Source organism: Siniperca chuatsi, linkage group LG6 (assembly GCF_020085105.1).
Source record: "Siniperca chuatsi isolate FFG_IHB_CAS linkage group LG6, ASM2008510v1, whole genome shotgun sequence".
NCBI lineage: Eukaryota > Metazoa > Chordata > Actinopteri > Centrarchiformes > Sinipercidae > Siniperca > Siniperca chuatsi.
This window is the reverse complement of record NC_058047.1, coordinates 22,609,026-22,626,726: the sequence shown is the minus strand read 5'-3', so window position 1 is coordinate 22,626,726 and position 17,701 is coordinate 22,609,026. Positions and strand designations below refer to the sequence as shown.

Sequence of the window (17,701 nt, the reverse complement as noted above, 5' to 3'; positions counted from 1 at the left end):
AAGGCACTCTAAAGTGGTGAACGGGGTTGGAGTGGCGGGCTGATTTCCCTAAATGCTTTAATGCAATGTGCTGACTTGCTGTAAAGGAGGAATAGAGGCATACCCCATATAGTTTATCCCCTCTAAAGAATTATGACCCTGGCCTGTTCCTGGCACCAGGATCTGGGTCTGTACTTATCAAGCATCTCAGAGCAGGAAATCAGTCCTAACTGCTAAGCGTAGGCGTAAAAGCATGTCAACTTTCTTGATGTTTCTCTTCTCGAGAATGTAGGCGAGCTGCAGAGCTGTCCTGAACCCAGCAGGTGGAAAGTGATAGGACAAACATGAATGCACAGAACCCAGAAGGTGAGGAAATATAATAAATCTTTGAAATAAAGCAACAACAACAGACTTCTTCCAGATTCAAACTTCTATAGACTCACTCTGTCCAAGTCCAGGATACAATTGCTTTACCTACAAAACTGTGCCCACATTGCAGAAAACAAAAACGTTTGTTTGCTAGATATTACAATGATTCTTACGTTTACTCAACACATTTCCAGATATGGGTAAAAGGTGTTGAATGTGTAAATTATTAAACTAGATCTGTATTTTTAGTTATATATATATATATATATATATATATATATATATATGCTAACAAATGAACATCGACACTCACAGATATTGAAAGAAAACAGAGGAGGCTGTGTGAAATAACTGCAGGTTACAGGATACAAGCTTAAAATAACAATCCACCACCTGTATTTTAAGAAATAAATAAATAAAACTGGATATTATATAAGCTTGGATTAATAAAGCTCTGTTCAAGCAATGGAACAGCAAAGTGCCTACAAACTGATGTCATACTTGTGTTCAAAGAGAACTTTCTTGGTGGTTTTCTTAATGTTCTTGTTAAAATGCCATGCTAATAAACACACTGGTACAGGCCCAGTAGTTCCCGGCAGAGTGACACTATTTCATCATGTTTCTTCTTAAAAGCCAGATAATCACAATTTGATAAAAACACTTGAGTTCATCTAATCTAACTATAAAGGAAAGAATCTCTGAATGTCTGTCCTTCGATTTTCTTGACAACCGTTCATCCGATCAACTTCACACTTTGAGGGTGTATTGCTGAGGACCTGCGACACATTTAATGTTAATAAACTTTGAATAAACAAGTGATCAGAGACGCTCATCTATGTGCAGCAGGGGGGTGGGGCGGGGCTTCCAGGCTCTGCTACATGTATCCGGAGATCAGAGCTGTAGCCTACAGCAAGTCAGAGAAAAGTAAGTAGACAGCAAAAACATGTTTGGACATGCAACACGTTTAGTATTAATAAACTTCTTAATAAACTTTGATTGCAGAGGCGAACAGCGAGCTGCTCAGCTCTGTGTCTGAGCGCGGACTATGCTGTCCAGGAGTAAGGAATGACCGGGGTTGAGTCGGTGACTGTCCTCTGCTGCTGGAGCAGAGAATTTCTCAGAATCTGGAAATTAATTTGGATTGCTGTGAGTGGATATTCTTACTTTGGATAAAATTTGAAATTGCATAGGACCTAACTGGAAATGGCTAAATGACGTGCTAAACAGGCAAATAATGAAAAAAAATACTGAGTCCCACAGGCAGTTCAAAACCAGTATGTCTCATATAATCACAAATCTACCCACTCAAATGATCCGAACTGGAGGTACAGAAAATAAATTATCTGAGAGCCCAATATGATTGATCTACTTTATTTTTGGATCCACATTTTTCCAAAAGCTCTCTGTTATGTATTTAATTTTAAACGAGAAAAGATTCACTATTATAGTACATAACATCAGTGAATAATAGAATGTTAGTGTATTGCATGTTGTTGGTGTATACTGTATACTCATTCACACCTCAAATCAACAGTATTAATTTTTCTATGCATTGGAGCAGAAATACCAGAGGCCAAAAAATCGTCCCGTTCCGAACAGGCACAGCACCAGTCTAATATAATGAAAGGCCACATACTATTATAATCCACACTAGTTTAAGCTATTTGTAAAGCTTGTTTGTCTCTCTGATCTATAAGGATCCTTCTTTGACTACACTGGCTCTGTGACGCACATAAATCCTTCAAAATTTACACAGGAGCCTTTCTCTAGGATGTAGTGTGAATGAACAAACACACTATTTGGAAGCTAGCCTGGCAGCAAGTGGGCCAAGTCACCTGGTGGAAGAAAGACTGCTCCTCCTGTACGGTTATGTTCACCTAACGTGCCTGCAGCCCACAGACATTAAGGACATTTTCATCCAGAACCAAAACTTAGCTGTTAGAGATCTGTGTGTTGTCCACTAAATCACTGAAGCAACAATTCAGATAAAATCCATTTAAACCTCAATAAACACAACAATAGCACCAAGTCAGGTACATACAACATTATCAAATGAAAACCTTGGGACATGACTGGCAGAGAGGCTCTGAGCACGGACACCATGAATCAACTGTCTTGTAAATGCAAACAAGACCCAGCCAAATAATTGTTGTGTTTGATCCATTCTTGAAGCAAAGAAATGGATTTGTTTCATGATGAGTATACAGCCAAGTTAAGAGCACTGTGTTTGAATTTACTGGATTAAGAACAGAAATTTCAAAATTCAATTGAATTTTAATCGAAAAAATTAATGAATGAATGAAAAATTAATTAAAATAAATCACAGGACAGAATTACATAACAATACATCAGAACAATACATGAAAATTGAAAATGGTCAAACTAAATTTAACAGATATACTGAGTTACAAGAACAAAAGCAATATTCTCAGGGATAATTACCATAAATGTGTCAAGGTTATATTGTATATTTATTTAAGTTACTGGTTATAAAATTAAGTAATTCTATCATCAGGCTTGACTAGGGAAATCATAAAAGATCATCTGTTTATATATCTTTACCAATCTGTTAAATGCCTGCATAACACTATATTTATCAGCAGTGAAATTAAACACATCTCTTCTCTAATACTGAGCCAGACAAAAGACCCATAGTCACAGTATGGTGGCAACAGTGAAGCTGTGACGTTATGATGCATCGCAGTAGTTCCAGTCAGACAGGGATCAAAGAGGCTTGGGAATGCGACATCAGGAACATCGGCACAGAACAATGGGACTGAAGGACGCAGTCATGTGATATAATGTAATTTGATAGGAAAAGCCACTTTGCCAGTGTGGGTTAGCATGGGTGGATGTGGATACAACAATACATGTGCATTCTTAGTCAGTATGTATTCATCGGCAGGCACAGCAGGGGAACAAAAACTCATTAAACATTCACCTCTGTACACAGTGTACCCATGTGCTGCAGCGTGGTGAAACATTTACATTTACCATATGTACTCCAAAGCACTCCAACAGTGGCCTCCAAAAGAGCAAGGAAAAACCATGTTTTAATAAAACACTGGAAACTGACATGAATTGAATACTGTGATATTTTTGTTTTGAACAATACATTATACTCATACAGTGGCACCTACATACTTAGCAAATCTGAAACAATGAGCCTAATTCATATTGCCCATTTGATTCTAATGTCAATTACAAATCAAATTATTTTGGCCTGTGAAATAAGAATGGGATTTTGCATCCAGGAGGCTGCTTAAGGAAAGTAGATTTGATGGCAGTGGTATGTCTTTATATGCAAGCTTAAGCAAAACGTGTCCGCATTAGCTTTAGTACACAATGTTCTTTAGTAGATCTCTGTGTCCGCTATGGACAAGGCAGCTTTCTGTACATTGCCCTCACCCAGACAGTTAAAAAGGCACATATACATACAAACAGTCACACACTTGCTACATAGAAGACTGAACCGTCAACAAAAGGAAAAGAGAGAAATAGACCACCACACGCAGTACAAGCATGAAAGCCAGTCGGTAGCTGCAAAAGGTAAACAGTAAAGAGCAGCAAGCCAGAGAGGGGGATGGGAAGAGAAGAAACCAGAGCATTTCCAAGAGGGGAAAAATAGTGCCTTTCTCTAGGAGGGCAGGAAAAAGCAAAGCAACCCCTGATTTAAGTGTAATGAACTATCAAAACTCAGAGTATACATACAGTATCCAGCTGTCAGAAATGAGCTGCATTAAAACAACTTGAGATGGAACATTTTCATGCCTTAAATCATTTTAGACTTTTAGGTAGAGATCGTTTTAGATAATGTACAGTTAAAACCCTGGGGAACCACTTGCACTGTTAATTACTCAGAAAATATGCTTATTGTATAACCACAAAAAGTTCAAACAAAAAAGCCACAGTTTGAACTTAATGCTCAGTTGTTAAATAGTCAAACCAGTCAGCTCTCTGCCCTTTGCCATTCCCTCTTCTCACACAGGCAAACACACGCAATAACACTACGTTAGTGTCTGACGCAAGTCCCCCACCTTTAAGACCTAACAAGCTCCACCCTCCAAATACTATTCACTCACACAGTAAACAGTTGTATTTTCATTCTAACCACTGACAGAGCCTCAGGCCACTGGCCTGCATTCAAATCACTGCAGGCCTACCTATTCCGAGAAAAATATTATGTGAGCAATAGGATCCTGAAAAGAAGTTCCTGCTGCCAGAAAAATAAAAAAAAAAATAAAACCATAATGGAATTTTTTTGCAAAATGGTGCTGTTAGGGGGCTCGCCGTAAACAACTGCAAGCTTTTCAACAATTCATGTCATGCTCTTTATACTGACCAACCTACAAAGATATGATGCACGTTTATGGCACAAAATTCACAATACAAAAATATGTTGATATGCAATGTGGGGCAGTTTTCAAATACAGTTGCAGAGTGCAAGGTTAACAAGATTTACCTTGGGACACTTTGAATGAGCCTACTAAATTATTTTCTGAGTAAAGGAAGTGAGGGAGACAAGATGGACTAACACAAAACTGACGATACTCAATCCAATCTGCTTTTCATTTTTATTTAAGGCTAAACAAAAAAATAACAAGACACGTAATAGACTGGCCACATGTCTCTGCTTTATAATATTCTCCAGTAATACCTGTCTTCATTCAGACTTTACTCAAATACTGTGTTCAAGTAAACACAGACAAAGTAGACTAATAAAGTAGGGGTTCTACTCATTGTTCTCCATACTCACTACAAGCATCCTGTATTCATTATCGTTATCTAGGGACGTTTTATTGCAATCTGGATTTGAGATTCTTTTGATCACCCAGCCCTACAGCTAAGCGCTTGCCTTAGATACCTTGGTGTACTCATTTCACCTGACAGTGGTTCTACCTCAAGTGTTGGCATACTCTGACTACTTTACATTTCTCATGTTACAAAAAGGTGCCAACGTAAAGCATTAACATACAGAGAGCCACGCAGCTGGGAGACAGGAAGGTCGGCAGGCAAGAGAGCCGAATGTGCTCAGCAGTCTCCATGGCCAGTGCGCAGGAATAATAGTGTGCTCTGGAGTGCCAGTCCAGCTCTGTCTCCTCACATAAAACCAGAGCTGCCAGCCTGCGGTGCTAAACTCTGGCATGCTACAACAACAACAACAACAACAACAACAACAGAAAGATGGACTCTCAGTTACTGAGCCTCTAGTCTCTAAGCCAACAGAAGAGGAAAGGGAATGTTTTATCACAAAATTTTAAGCCTGAGATTTACAAGGTATAATGTACCCACTGGCAACAGATTAGACCCAGTCTCTGAGTCAGACAAATGGACGTAATCTTATCTAGGAGGTTTTTAATACAACCCATTTGTACATTTAACAACTTGCCAACCATTGTCGCAAGCAAAATAAAATCTGATTTAGGTATGTAGTTATTTGTTTTATGATTGTATTATTATTCTTTAGATTAATCAATAGATATTTATTTAGCTTATAAAAAAGCTAAACTTTTTAGTTCTCTCATATCATATAAACTTCAAATTGCTTATTGTCTGCCAATCAAAAAAAAAAAAAAAAAAACAAAAAAAACACAAAACTCAACTTTCACAAAAAGTCAAATTTCACAAATGATACAAAATAAAAACATAACAAACCCGAGACCATCCAATGTTTGGCATTTTTATTTGATACTTGACTCAAATGATCAATTTTCTGTTGATCAAGTAACGGATTCAATAATCGTCTCGGCCCTAATCTGTTTTCCATATTGAATTCTGAAAATGCTGACAGAAACAATAGACTTAAGCTTTGATTAAACTTAGAGAAGAGACAACAAACAACTATGTCTTAGAACAAGAGCCCTGAGCCGGGTTTGCTTGCTTTCTGCAGTTTTTTGACATGTAGGTCAAATGTCATGTTTGCTCTGACAGATAACCTGCCTTTTTTATTTTATTTTAGAAAAATATCCAAGTCCATTCTTTGTAAGTTAATCAATCTGCCCATGTTTAAAAAAAAAAAAAGAGAGAGAGAAAAAAGTACTTTTGATAACATTCAGTTGAGGGTTGAGATATGCTGCATCTTCGCTCAGAAAGTTAAGTCAAGAAAGAATAAGAAAACAAGCCAGCCAGATAACCCCTTAGTTGAAAACTAGAACATGAATACACTCCAAACTCTTCACTGTTTAAATGCAGGTAAATTTTTTCCATGATGAGATCCTTTTATACTGCAGGATAAAACAAGTTTTTAATACACAACACTCGATCAGACTTATACAAAAAAGTGGTTTAGATATCTGCAGCTCATGATAAATTAATATCAACAATGTCCTTCAGACTACATAAAAGATATCATAGGACATACATGACTGGGCAATGTATCTCAATATGTCTACGTTGGGTTAGACCAATTACTGATCATACTCCTCTGACCACCCAACCTTGACTCAACATGAAGTCAGAATGTGGCAAAATGGGGTAAACGCAAGATGTATACACCTTCATATGAGATAACTCCTTCACACTTTGACTAGACTGCAGTCTTGCAAGTCATCCTTTAAAAAGGGGCCATGATGCTAATCTTCTCTGTATCGAATCCAATTTACCATATGTGCTGCCAGAGCAAGCACATGCACTGACAAGGCCCAGGCATCCAGCAGGACAATACCGGAACAACAAGAACAACAAAGGAGTCGTCTAATGAAGGCAGAGCTAAGAGGAGAGAAAAAATAAGCATGTGTTTGGACACACATGCTGCAAATCACAGCAGCCATACAGTATTACAGGAACATAAAAGTTACAACAAGGCAGCTGGATGAAATGAGTAGCTGGGAGGTGATGAGTTTCAGGAAAAGGCTAAAGTAAGCAACATTGTCGTGTCCCAAGGCAGGCTTTGTTACCTCCCATTTTACCTTCAAGTTCCAACCCCCCATCCATGGCTGGAATAGCCAAAAACACACATAGAGCCTTCTCTGTTTCTCTGTCATTTACTCTCACTGAAATACAAGCAGTACTATCAGTGACAACAGGTTCTCTGGCAAACTTTTACAATGTGGTCAGATGACAGGGTGCTCTAGCTATACCCTGGCTTCCTTCTTTGTACCTCACTCACATTGCCTTTGAGTTAGAGGACACCAATTTCACAACACTTTTAAGTGTGTGTAGTGAAGGGTAACTTACCTAATGTTATATCTGATAAGCTCCATTAGCCTGCTAACTCATTGTAAGCTTTCTTTTGTTTTGTTTTTTTATAGTCATAATATTTGTGCTGCAAAACAGAGGTTCACAAACAAAACTGCCCAGGAACTGAAGCTGTGAGTTGGGAAACTCTGCATAGGGCAAGTGAAAGCCCATATAGACCATGTCACCCTATAGATGATCTAGGAAAGGAAACAGGTTGGACAAGCAAAACTGTGTGGTGTTCTCTTACTGGACTGGTGTCAAAACATATAGCACAAACATAAGACACCTCTTTGGGTATAATAAGCAGAAGCAACCTGCATTACAGGCATTTAATTACATAAAAGACTAATCAAGCGCACAAACACTAAATTATACAATATTCAGGGGAGTCAGCAGATTTAAAATTCAACTGCACTGGGTGGACAACTTCATTTTACCTGCTCCGAGAATCATAATACTTTGCTAGTCTTGTTATGCTATGGATGATTAGAAAGTGTCTGCAGTCTAATAGAATACAATATAAAATCCCCAGCTGGTCAACTGGCTGCACAGTTATGAGTGCTAATCATATTACATAATAACAATAATCTTCAAATGGCTGTGAAACTAATAAGCCTATGACACAGGGACAGAATGAGATGATGAAAAGACATGCAGCTATTTCTCTTGAGCATGCTCATGTCTAAATGCTATGATCACAATCCAATTGTTTATTTTAGTTTTACAGAAAATACAATTAGCAGAAAGATGCCAGTTTGAGAGAAAGTTCAACAACAAGTTCTATCAGTTTGTAACCTGCAATGAGAGTTGTGTTACTACAAAGAGGAGTGCTGACACACCACACTCAGCCCACATCTAGGCACTAAAGTTAAAATCTAAACAGGGAGAAAATATATGAGCGTGGTAAGCTATCATTACTGACAGTCAACCTGGCTGGAAATGTGCACCCTCACACAAACACTCAAGTACACATGCAAACTTTCTTCAGTGATTCGGACGTCAACAGCCTGAGCTAGCACACCGTGCACACAGTAAGATCCCTGTTGCTGACTATGTGCATGACACAGAATACATTCTGCTGTACCTTTCTAAGCACTGCAGCATAAAGATCTCTAGTGGAGCAGCTACAGCAGTCTCACAGTAATATACAGAAGACGTCATATAACAAATAAAAACATGGAATCTGAACGGGAAATATCAACATTAGCCGTGACCATTTCAAGCAGCACAGGGTTATTAGAAAGCAGCAGGTGAATCACGGTGACAGAATGATGTCCCCCACAGTTTTTTGCCACCAGCCTCCTAATACAGAGGCCCTTTCTGCCTAAAATTACTGCTGCCTTGGAAACCTTTGGATTACTGCAAGGACTGCATTCCCCATTTCTCTGTTCCCACTGGAACGTGTGAGAGTTGGCACGGAGGAGTGACAAGCCGACAGCAGCACACTAAAAGGGTCTGCATTAGTAATGAAGTCTGTGCGTGCGGTTGCATGGTCATTAGTTAGTTTGTGGGAAAGTGAAAAGATGCACCAAGGTTTTGAGAAAGCAAGCACCTGACATGCAAGGCTGTGATTAAATCTAAGCGTTAACAGGGAAGGCTGTCTCATTCATGAATTAAATTTATAATTCAATATTCCCTTGGACCGTTCTTGAATTGAAATGACTAACTACGAATATGTTGATCCCTCAGTCAGTATCCCTGTTTCACTGGCCTTCAGGAGGCAGAGAGCAGCACCCTATTCTGCCTAGCTGCTGTGTTTTCATGTTTCTTTCTTTTTTGTTTGCCTGCTATAAAGACAAAAAGGTACACCAAATCTTATCTGAGCAACACCTGAACGCTTCTGCAAGAATGTAATCATCCTTCAGGGGGGGAAAAGGTACAAGGGTTACAAAGAGTGACTAAGAAGTGGCTTTATCATAGTCTGAGTGAGTTAGTAGTATTTTTCTTTTCAGTCTGACTAAATATTTAGATTAATTTTATACCAGTTTGCATATCTTTTTGTAAAAACACAAATACTATGAAGTACCAGATTGTGTACTGGAGGAAGTTTTACTTACATCAAGGAAACAGGGAGGAGGCAAAAAAAAAACACTACTGGTTTTAGACCATAATGACGAGGGACCTCAAGTATGAATGAAATGATAGGATCATCGCACCCTGTGGTACCACTGCTGAACCATTGTTGGCTCTGTACTGGCAACACATTATAATACATTTCATGGAAACATTAAAATGAAAGAAGTGACTACAGCTAAGTGGTTGGAGTTGCACAAACTGAAGTTTTAAATGTTGCTTTATATGACTAATAATCCATGAAAGTGTGTCTTGTATTTATTTTTTCATTAACAATTATTGTGAGTAAGATTATTCGGTCTCCCAGAGAACAAAACCATCTAACCGTCTATACTGTCAAGAAAAGTGACAGTGAATAGTTATCACAACAAATGACCAGGACAGTGGAGAAAGAAACAACTGTCTGCAGGCCACACACTGAATGGTTTCCTGAGTCACCAATCTGGATAAAGGTGGCATGTCAGCTGGCCTGATAATCCCATTTCACAAACCCTGCATATTGTTACCTGCTCCGTGCCTCTGAGATTTAACAAATTCATGAGTTCATCTACCAGATGTCACTTCTGTCTGCAGGTACCTTAGAGAGGACCTACACACACACACCATGTTTTCTAGTGTAAGTTTAGCACATCTGTACAAGTATAATGATGTTTAAGTAATAATTTTACACTGCATTTTCACCTTTATACAGACTGTAAACTCTAGCTCCTCAGAGTTTTGCAGTGGATGTTATGTACCCTGTGATGAGCATCTACACTTATCGGTCAACTGACAGAAAGTTAATCAGTTTAATTTTGAACATCACTTATTATTTGTTTTAGTAATTTATTATTTAGGCTAACAATGCCAAAATAGTGTGCATGGGCAAAGGCAGACGAATGCTTGCTTTTATTTATTTCATGAGATTATAATTTCAGTCATTCTGGGTTCAAATCTGTTGCCCAGACCAACTAAACAATTTTAAGTCATCAGTTTTTACTTTACTAGCTGAGTATGTTGATTTGGCACTATTTTTGGCATTTTCGAGATGGATAATTCAATTAATTGAAAAATAACCCATAGTGAAATAATGGTTGGTTGAAGCCCTGCGTTACAAGGAGAGATAATTACAACTGTATCATTACAAATTTTGAAGAGAAAGTATACAAAGCTCGTCACTGGCACTTTCGGTATTTCTGGTCAACATTGACGTTACCAGCAACCAGACAAGTAACGTTTGCAGTCACTGCCCAACTTCACTGGTTTGGGTTAGCTCGCTATGCTGCTATTCCACAGCTGGTTAGCTAACCTACTAACCCAGTATAAACCATTCAAACAGCAAACTTTATCAACCAGTTATGTCAAGTATCGACAAAATCATGCCACGGCTCTTCTTTTTAATTACAGGTCAAGTAAACATCACACCACACACTGTAACTAGCTGATAATGTTAGCTGTGTAGCAGGGAGGATTCATGTCAGTGAACATTGGTGACTGACGGATATTATGCGGCAAAACACATCAAGCAAAGCGAAAGTATAATTATCATTAAACGTGATTCACCTATTATTACGACTGTCATTTGTCTGACATGCCATTAATAATGTGAATGGAGATGGAGATGTCGGGCTAGGCTTACCAGCACAGGAGAGCTACAATGAGGCACACCAACAAAACGCGCAGCCTCTTCATTATCTTCCCGCGGGGACCAACATCCTCGCTCTTTGGGGTTTTTCTAATCTCTCACGGCTACACAATACACCGAAGACAGGCTTTTTGTTGGCTGAGGACCTGTTCTAATTACAAATGAACAAACGACTGTCTTCTGTGGCTTAAACCTACACTTGAGGCGTGTTAATTTTCATTGTGCGGACCAGTTGTCCGCCTCTTTTTCAGCTTCAGTAACCACTGCTGTTGACGGGTAGCTGGCTCTGGGTAAGTTCATCCCCTGCTTCACGTCCGACCAATCACATCCGAGCTGTGGATTTGTTGCCCAATCATAGGACACGTAGCAACACTGTATTTGACGAAATCCCCCGCCCCCTGGACCGGGGATGAGTTGGTGACTGTGGAGCAGGACGCGTCACCTATTTCTTGATAAGCAAATCACTAAGGCACGCAATATTAGTTAGTAAATTATTGCACAATCGTTAGCTGTCAAACGTTTCTGTATAAAAGATCAGTATTGATACCTTTGTTTTTTTGTAAAGGCAATTATGTGGAAGTTCAAATCCCTTGATGAGGTGTGTGGAGAGTGCTCGAAGGAATCTGAACACAGTGTACTTTTTTCTTGCATCGCAAAACTCCTTTCAATAGTATAAAAATGTATATTTTAAAAAATCCTGAAAAGGTATTTCAAAAACAATCATTCGTTATTAGAGCTCAAGGCTCAGTGCAGCTACATTTTATTAGTCTATCTTTATCATAAATTCTATCATTTCCATCTCGTTTCATTTAATGGGGCAGAATCCTTTTGAAGGGATTCAAACAGTCAAAGTGTCATTAAACTACCATAATATGTTATAGATTTAGAGTCTCTATAATAGAAAAATCTTGACACCCAAAAAACACATCTTTATACGTGTACACATTGTCAATCGTATCTTTCTTCTTTACATTTTTAAATTGTATCGTTCAATTACACTTTTGTTATTAAAAGGAAGAATTAGATTTACACTCTATAAGCCGTACAATGTAGTTGAAATGATGCTATGATTCCTTCTGTTTAACCCACACGGAACACAAAACCTACATATCCCAGAGTGCAGTTCGAGAAGAGCTTTAAAAAGATAGGCCTGTACTTTCTTGTTGTATCTAATGTATATCGAATGACAAATACAAATACAAAAATTACCTAAATTTGAATAACTTAAAATATATTAGTGAATTGGTCCGATATTGTTTGAAGTAATAAATATGTGTTGTTGTTTTAAACAGGCGGGGTCCTGAACGTCCCACAGGCTTCAGCACTGAGAGAGATTGAGAACATTTGAACAGAAGTGAAGTTTGGGCGAGCAGAACTAGCTGCCTCGCCGCTCATTTAACGTTAAGTTACCAAAACAGTGGCTAGCTACTGTAACGCCGCTTTGGCTATTCTGGACTTTTAGGCACGCAGGCTTGACTATGGAGGTAGTCCGGGTAATTTTGTGTGTCATGTCCGTGTTTGTTGCTCTAGTCTCGGAAAGGTTTGTGGTGCTGGCTCACTTCTCTCAGTCTTTGGACAGCGACTTCACATTCACTCTACCCGCCGGTCGCAAGGAGTGTTTCTACCAGACCATGAAGAAAGATGCCTCACTGGAGATTGAATACCAGGTCATAAAGAATCACATAATTGGGATAATCTTTTATGAAATTGTAACGTTAGCTGAGCAAATCCAACCTAGCTATGTCTGTCTGTCTGCAGTCTACCAAATCAATGATAACCCCTAAGCGAGAGTCAACATTGACATAACATTACACTTGATGGGATGTTGATTATCCCTTTTTATTTAGGTTACTGTTCATGTTTTCTCTATGTTGTGGTTCTCATTTACAGATAACATTCATGCACATCACATACAAATCACTCTGGTATAGTGCTGTTTTAAATCAAAGTATCTATTGTGCAAGAGAACCAGCAGGTTATGTGGCTCACACCTCGGTTTTCATATCGTTAGGAACCTGTTACGCCGGTAGATGTCAGGGAGTTGCCATTTATTATAGCCTGTGGGAGACATCCCAAGCATTTTATATATCTGTTGAAGTGTCTACCATGGAGGACAAGGTACCCAGGCTTATCGCTTCCAGGGGAGAATGAGGGAGACCTTGAGAGGAAAAACTAGCATTCCTCACATTTTATGTATGAAATAAAGTAATGCAGAAATAAAGTGCTGCTACACTCTCTGGAGAAAATATCAACCCACACAAACTTGCAGTATTGTTTTAATGTCTCTCAATTTTCTAATATTTTCTCTTTGCTTCTCATGTGTGAATGTCCTCAACTGTCCACAGGTATTAGATGGTGCAGGTCTCGATGTAGATTTCTTAATCTCCTCTCCTTCTGGCGAAGTGCTGTTCAGTGACTACCGCAAGTCAGATGGAGTGCACACGTAAGTTACACAGGTGATCTGGGAGACACGCATTACTGATCCAGATACGCGTGCAAGCTCTTACTGCCTGTGCTTTCCCCCAGTGTTGAAACTGAGGATGGAGACTACATGTTCTGCTTTGACAACACGTTCAGTTCCGTCTCCGAGAAGCTCATCTTCTTTGAGTTGATCCTGGACAACATGGATGCAGATGAAGACCCAGACGAGTGGAAGGAGTATGTCCACGGAACAGACATACTGGACATGAAGCTGGAAGACATTATGGTGAGGGTGCAGCCAGTCTGAGATGGACCACATGCTATTTGGAAAAGATGAAATTTGACACGCAACACATTCCAGAGCTGTTGTAGAATATGTGTTGGTGTGGGAACTTTTGAGCCTGAATGGCACTGTTGAGAAGTTAAAACTTATTGAAAGTGTGTTTGTTTTATTCTCACTGGGGTTTTATTGTTTCAGACTTTGTCTCTCCCTTGTCTGCCATTGAGATAACTGTCACTGTGCCACCTTTGCTACCTTTGCTCACAGGATGACATAAAGGGTGCAAAGTGACCCAACATGCTGACAACAAAATTGCACGCAATCCACCACATAAAGGGGTTTTCCATAGCAGGGGAGGTAGTCGTGCCGAGCCGTACAGTTTCCACTGCACTGCACAGCAAGGTTTAGTTGTTTACCTTGGTGACATGTTGGAGGCGTGCTAGTCACAAACCACTGTGGCTGTTTCTGTTTGTACTATTCCTCCGTGCTATGTTTATAGCGCAGAATATGTCCATATCTGGATGATTAGACCTGTTTTTTATTGAAGAATAGTACCGCTAATGAAACACCGCTAACTTGGTGATAAACGCATTTCATGTCCTCATCTTCACAATAAAAGCATCCCGCTGGTCCGCCAGTAGAAAGCTTTTAATGTGAAGCAGCAACAGCAGGAAATGTTCGGGTTTGTATCAGCGGTAACTTCACGCAGCTCCAATACGGCTTTAAGCGAGCAGTAAACCGTAAAATAAGGTTGAAAGTACAAACAGGTACACAGGAGTCACTCTAAACTCCAAACCATTGAGATTCAGGTAGAAGCTGAACACAGAGACTTTTAAAAACAGAGCTTTCTCTGTAGTCTCCAGCACAGACACACATGAGTTTAGCCGCTGGGGAGGACAGCAGCGCGGCTGTCCCTGCTGTGAGGCAGTAGCGGAAACGGCGCGGCGTGGACCGAGCGGGCTCATGGAAAAATCCAAATATAGGCAAAGTCACAAGGACAGTGTCACAAGAACTGTCACCTATTGACTGAGGGCAATTGTTTCAGCTTGCACCACAGTAGCCTGTACCGCCCCTTCACCAGAAACGGCCTTAATTTGTGTCAGAAGTCACACAAGACGGGAAATGTATCTTCCAGCTGTGCAGGCAATTGTTTTCTCATGGAAGAAGGAACACACCTGATTGAGCTGCTTTGTTTATAAACTCTAAACTGCCCCTAGATATTTAACTCTCATTTTGAGCACTCTGCTTTGTAAGTTTGTGCATTTAGTTAGTTTAGTGTCAGGTACATTAGAGGAACAATGTAGGTGAAAGTTCTTGTTGTCTTCTCAAATTCAGTCAATCTGGCCTGTGTGTCTCCTCTCCTTCAGGACGCCATCAACAACGTGAAGGCCCGGCTGGGCAAAAGTGTGCAGATCCAGACGGTGCTGCGGGCGTTCGAGGCTCGCGACAGAAACCTCCAGGAGAGTAACTTTGACAGGGTGAACTTTTGGTCGGTGGTAAACCTCATTGTTATGATGTTGATATCAGCGGTTCAGGTCTACCTAGTCCGCTCACTGTTTGAAGATAAAAGGAAAGTTCGTACATAACATCACCCCAAGTGGAGGGACAGACAGAGAGAGAGCGAGAGAGAGAAACTAACACACTTGCCCACAGATACCTGGATACCATCTATACACATACATATACACACACACATACACAAATAGACAAATTTTGACATTCTTAATAACAAAGTCACAACTTCTGTTACTCTGGTCTTAAGTCCACTGGAGTTTGAGGGACAGCAGGAGTCTCTGGTTTGGAACAGGAACTTATATCTGTCAGCCCGTCTACTTTGCAAACTTCTTTGCTAAAGAAAAAAGGTCTTTGTCTCTCTTTAAAACTTGTATATTGTCCTCCCTGGCTGCTTTAATTCCTCACAGAAAGTGCCATAACAAGCACGTTTATGATGCAACTATTTTTCTAACGGAGCCTAAAGTTACCAGGCCAGTTGCCAATTGCAAAAATGTCCTCTTTTCTTTGGACATGTTTTTATTTGAGCTAAACTTGATGAAGAAGTGGTATGGTGTCTGAAGAATTGGATTTATTTCTGCCAAACAAGAGTGGGAAGTGCAATCCGTCTGTCAGCACATCTTCCCCATACATTAGTTACTCTCGAAAATGCACTGTGTGTTACTAAGACGCCGTAGTGATTTGTATTTAGCTGCCAGCCTTTTGCCAGTCTGTGAGGCCTTAGAATATTTCTCCCATTGCCATGGACATTTATGTTGTTTATGGAAGTTCAGTCACACTTTCCTTTTCATGCCAATGCTGAAAAGTCAGGTGCTCAGGTAGGGCCACGCTGCTAATGCTGCTCTTGGGCACCCAAGGGACCATGAAGTGGGAGAAAAGGAAACAGGCCATCTTCAAATATCTTAATGACTGCTGCCCTACTCTGCTCTGCCATGACTTGTGGGCTTGTGGCCTAAATGGCAGCCAGCTCTGCTACCCTGACTGCTGGCGGGTGTCTGCTTACAGGCACCTACTGTGTGAAGATATTGAGCCTGCCTGTCTCTCTGGTGACAGAAGTCTATTTCTATTTTACCAACACCTGGAAGGTCATTACCACTGCTACATGGGTGCACTGCGCAGTTTTATATGCACGAGCCATTGACTGCCTTGGCTTACATCAGCATTCTTTTTAAATGTATAATCATTACAATCTAACATCTGATCATTGCACTGTCTCTGATGCCACAGAACAACATTTCTTTGTCTTCATATTCTTAGAGCAAGATTTAACATTATGGGCCATGTAGTGGTTTTTTTTTTGTTGTTGTTGTTTTTTTTAGGATTATGGGGGGCCCACCAGAAACGGGTCCACAACTTGTCCTGATATGTGACTAAAGTAGCACTGCTCAAGACGGTTTTATCTCATAGTATTAAGATGCTACTGTGGCTTGTGATTATGGTTGCTGAGAGGACTTCTTTTATTGTTATTACTGGGCTCCACAGACGAAACTTGGTCACTCACTACCCTGGCTGGAAGCTCCATGTTGCCATCTTCTGAATTTGCCCTGTACTGTAAGATAAAGGTCATACAGTGAGTTCATGCCTTCATAATTAAAACAGCCTTATGTTGGAAGTGCTGTAAAATCAATTGTTTTAAAATGATAGTTTTTCCATACAGTATGTACGTCTACGGTTGTAACAAATGATTTCATCTGCCTCAGTTTAGGTGCTTACTACCATCCTTTATTCCTCTGCCCAGCTGCTCTCACTGTGGCACCCAGTGTTTAATTGAAGTACTGTATGTTAAGATTCAGTAAGTCTTATAAGTGATGGATTCATAATATGAAGTTACAATTAAAACCAGCTTCTGGTGCTTCATAGTTCTACAGAAATGAAAGACTACAAATATTTTAAACGTATTTCTAAGTTACTGAGTAGGGGATTGTTAAAGTTTCTAAGTCAACAGCCACACTGTTTTTGAAAAATAATTTTTACTACCCTGAATGGAGCAGTGGGGGAAGAGGGACTGTGGCGTTATAAGATATTTATTCAACTAATGTCTTGTAGTTGTAAATGTGTATAAATTAAACAAACATTTTTCTGACCTCTGTGTTGTACTGTGTTCCTACTGAGCAAAAACATTTGTTTTTTACAAACCTGAATTATTTTACTGTATATGGAGACTGTGTATCAAACAGTTATACCTGTAGGAAAGCGAGGGCTCCTTCAAGCGTGCAGCAGCTTGGCTGAAACTGAAGTGATTAAAGTCATTGAGCTGCTGGACT

The 17,701-nt window shown here is 39.7% G+C and overlaps 2 protein-coding genes and 1 non-coding gene across 3 annotated transcripts in view; 1 reads left to right on the top strand and 2 right to left on the bottom strand.

Moving 5' to 3' along the window:
- suco (SUN domain containing ossification factor) overlaps positions 1-11,511 on the bottom strand; it is a 42,684-nt gene extending 31,173 nt beyond the window's left edge. Inside the window, 1 exon segment of the mRNA XM_044198260.1 lies at positions 11,219-11,511. Within this exon segment, the coding sequence (XP_044054195.1) occupies positions 11,219-11,271 (53 nt within the window). The 5' untranslated portion in view covers positions 11,272-11,511.
- On the bottom strand, positions 6,864-6,974 carry LOC122878413. The gene has a single exon (XR_006378483.1). It is a non-coding gene; the product is annotated as a U6 spliceosomal RNA (small nuclear RNA).
- Positions 11,512-12,535: 1,024 nt separating the features above from the next.
- Positions 12,536-17,520, top strand: tmed5 (transmembrane p24 trafficking protein 5). The gene is made up of 4 exons (XM_044198259.1): positions 12,536-12,891; positions 13,570-13,667; positions 13,751-13,931; positions 15,293-17,520. The coding sequence occupies exons 1-4, from the start codon at positions 12,703-12,705 to the stop codon at positions 15,509-15,511; spliced, it is 687 nt and encodes a 228-aa protein (XP_044054194.1). The 5' UTR covers positions 12,536-12,702; the 3' UTR covers positions 15,512-17,520.
- Positions 17,521-17,701: the final 181 nt, after the last annotated feature.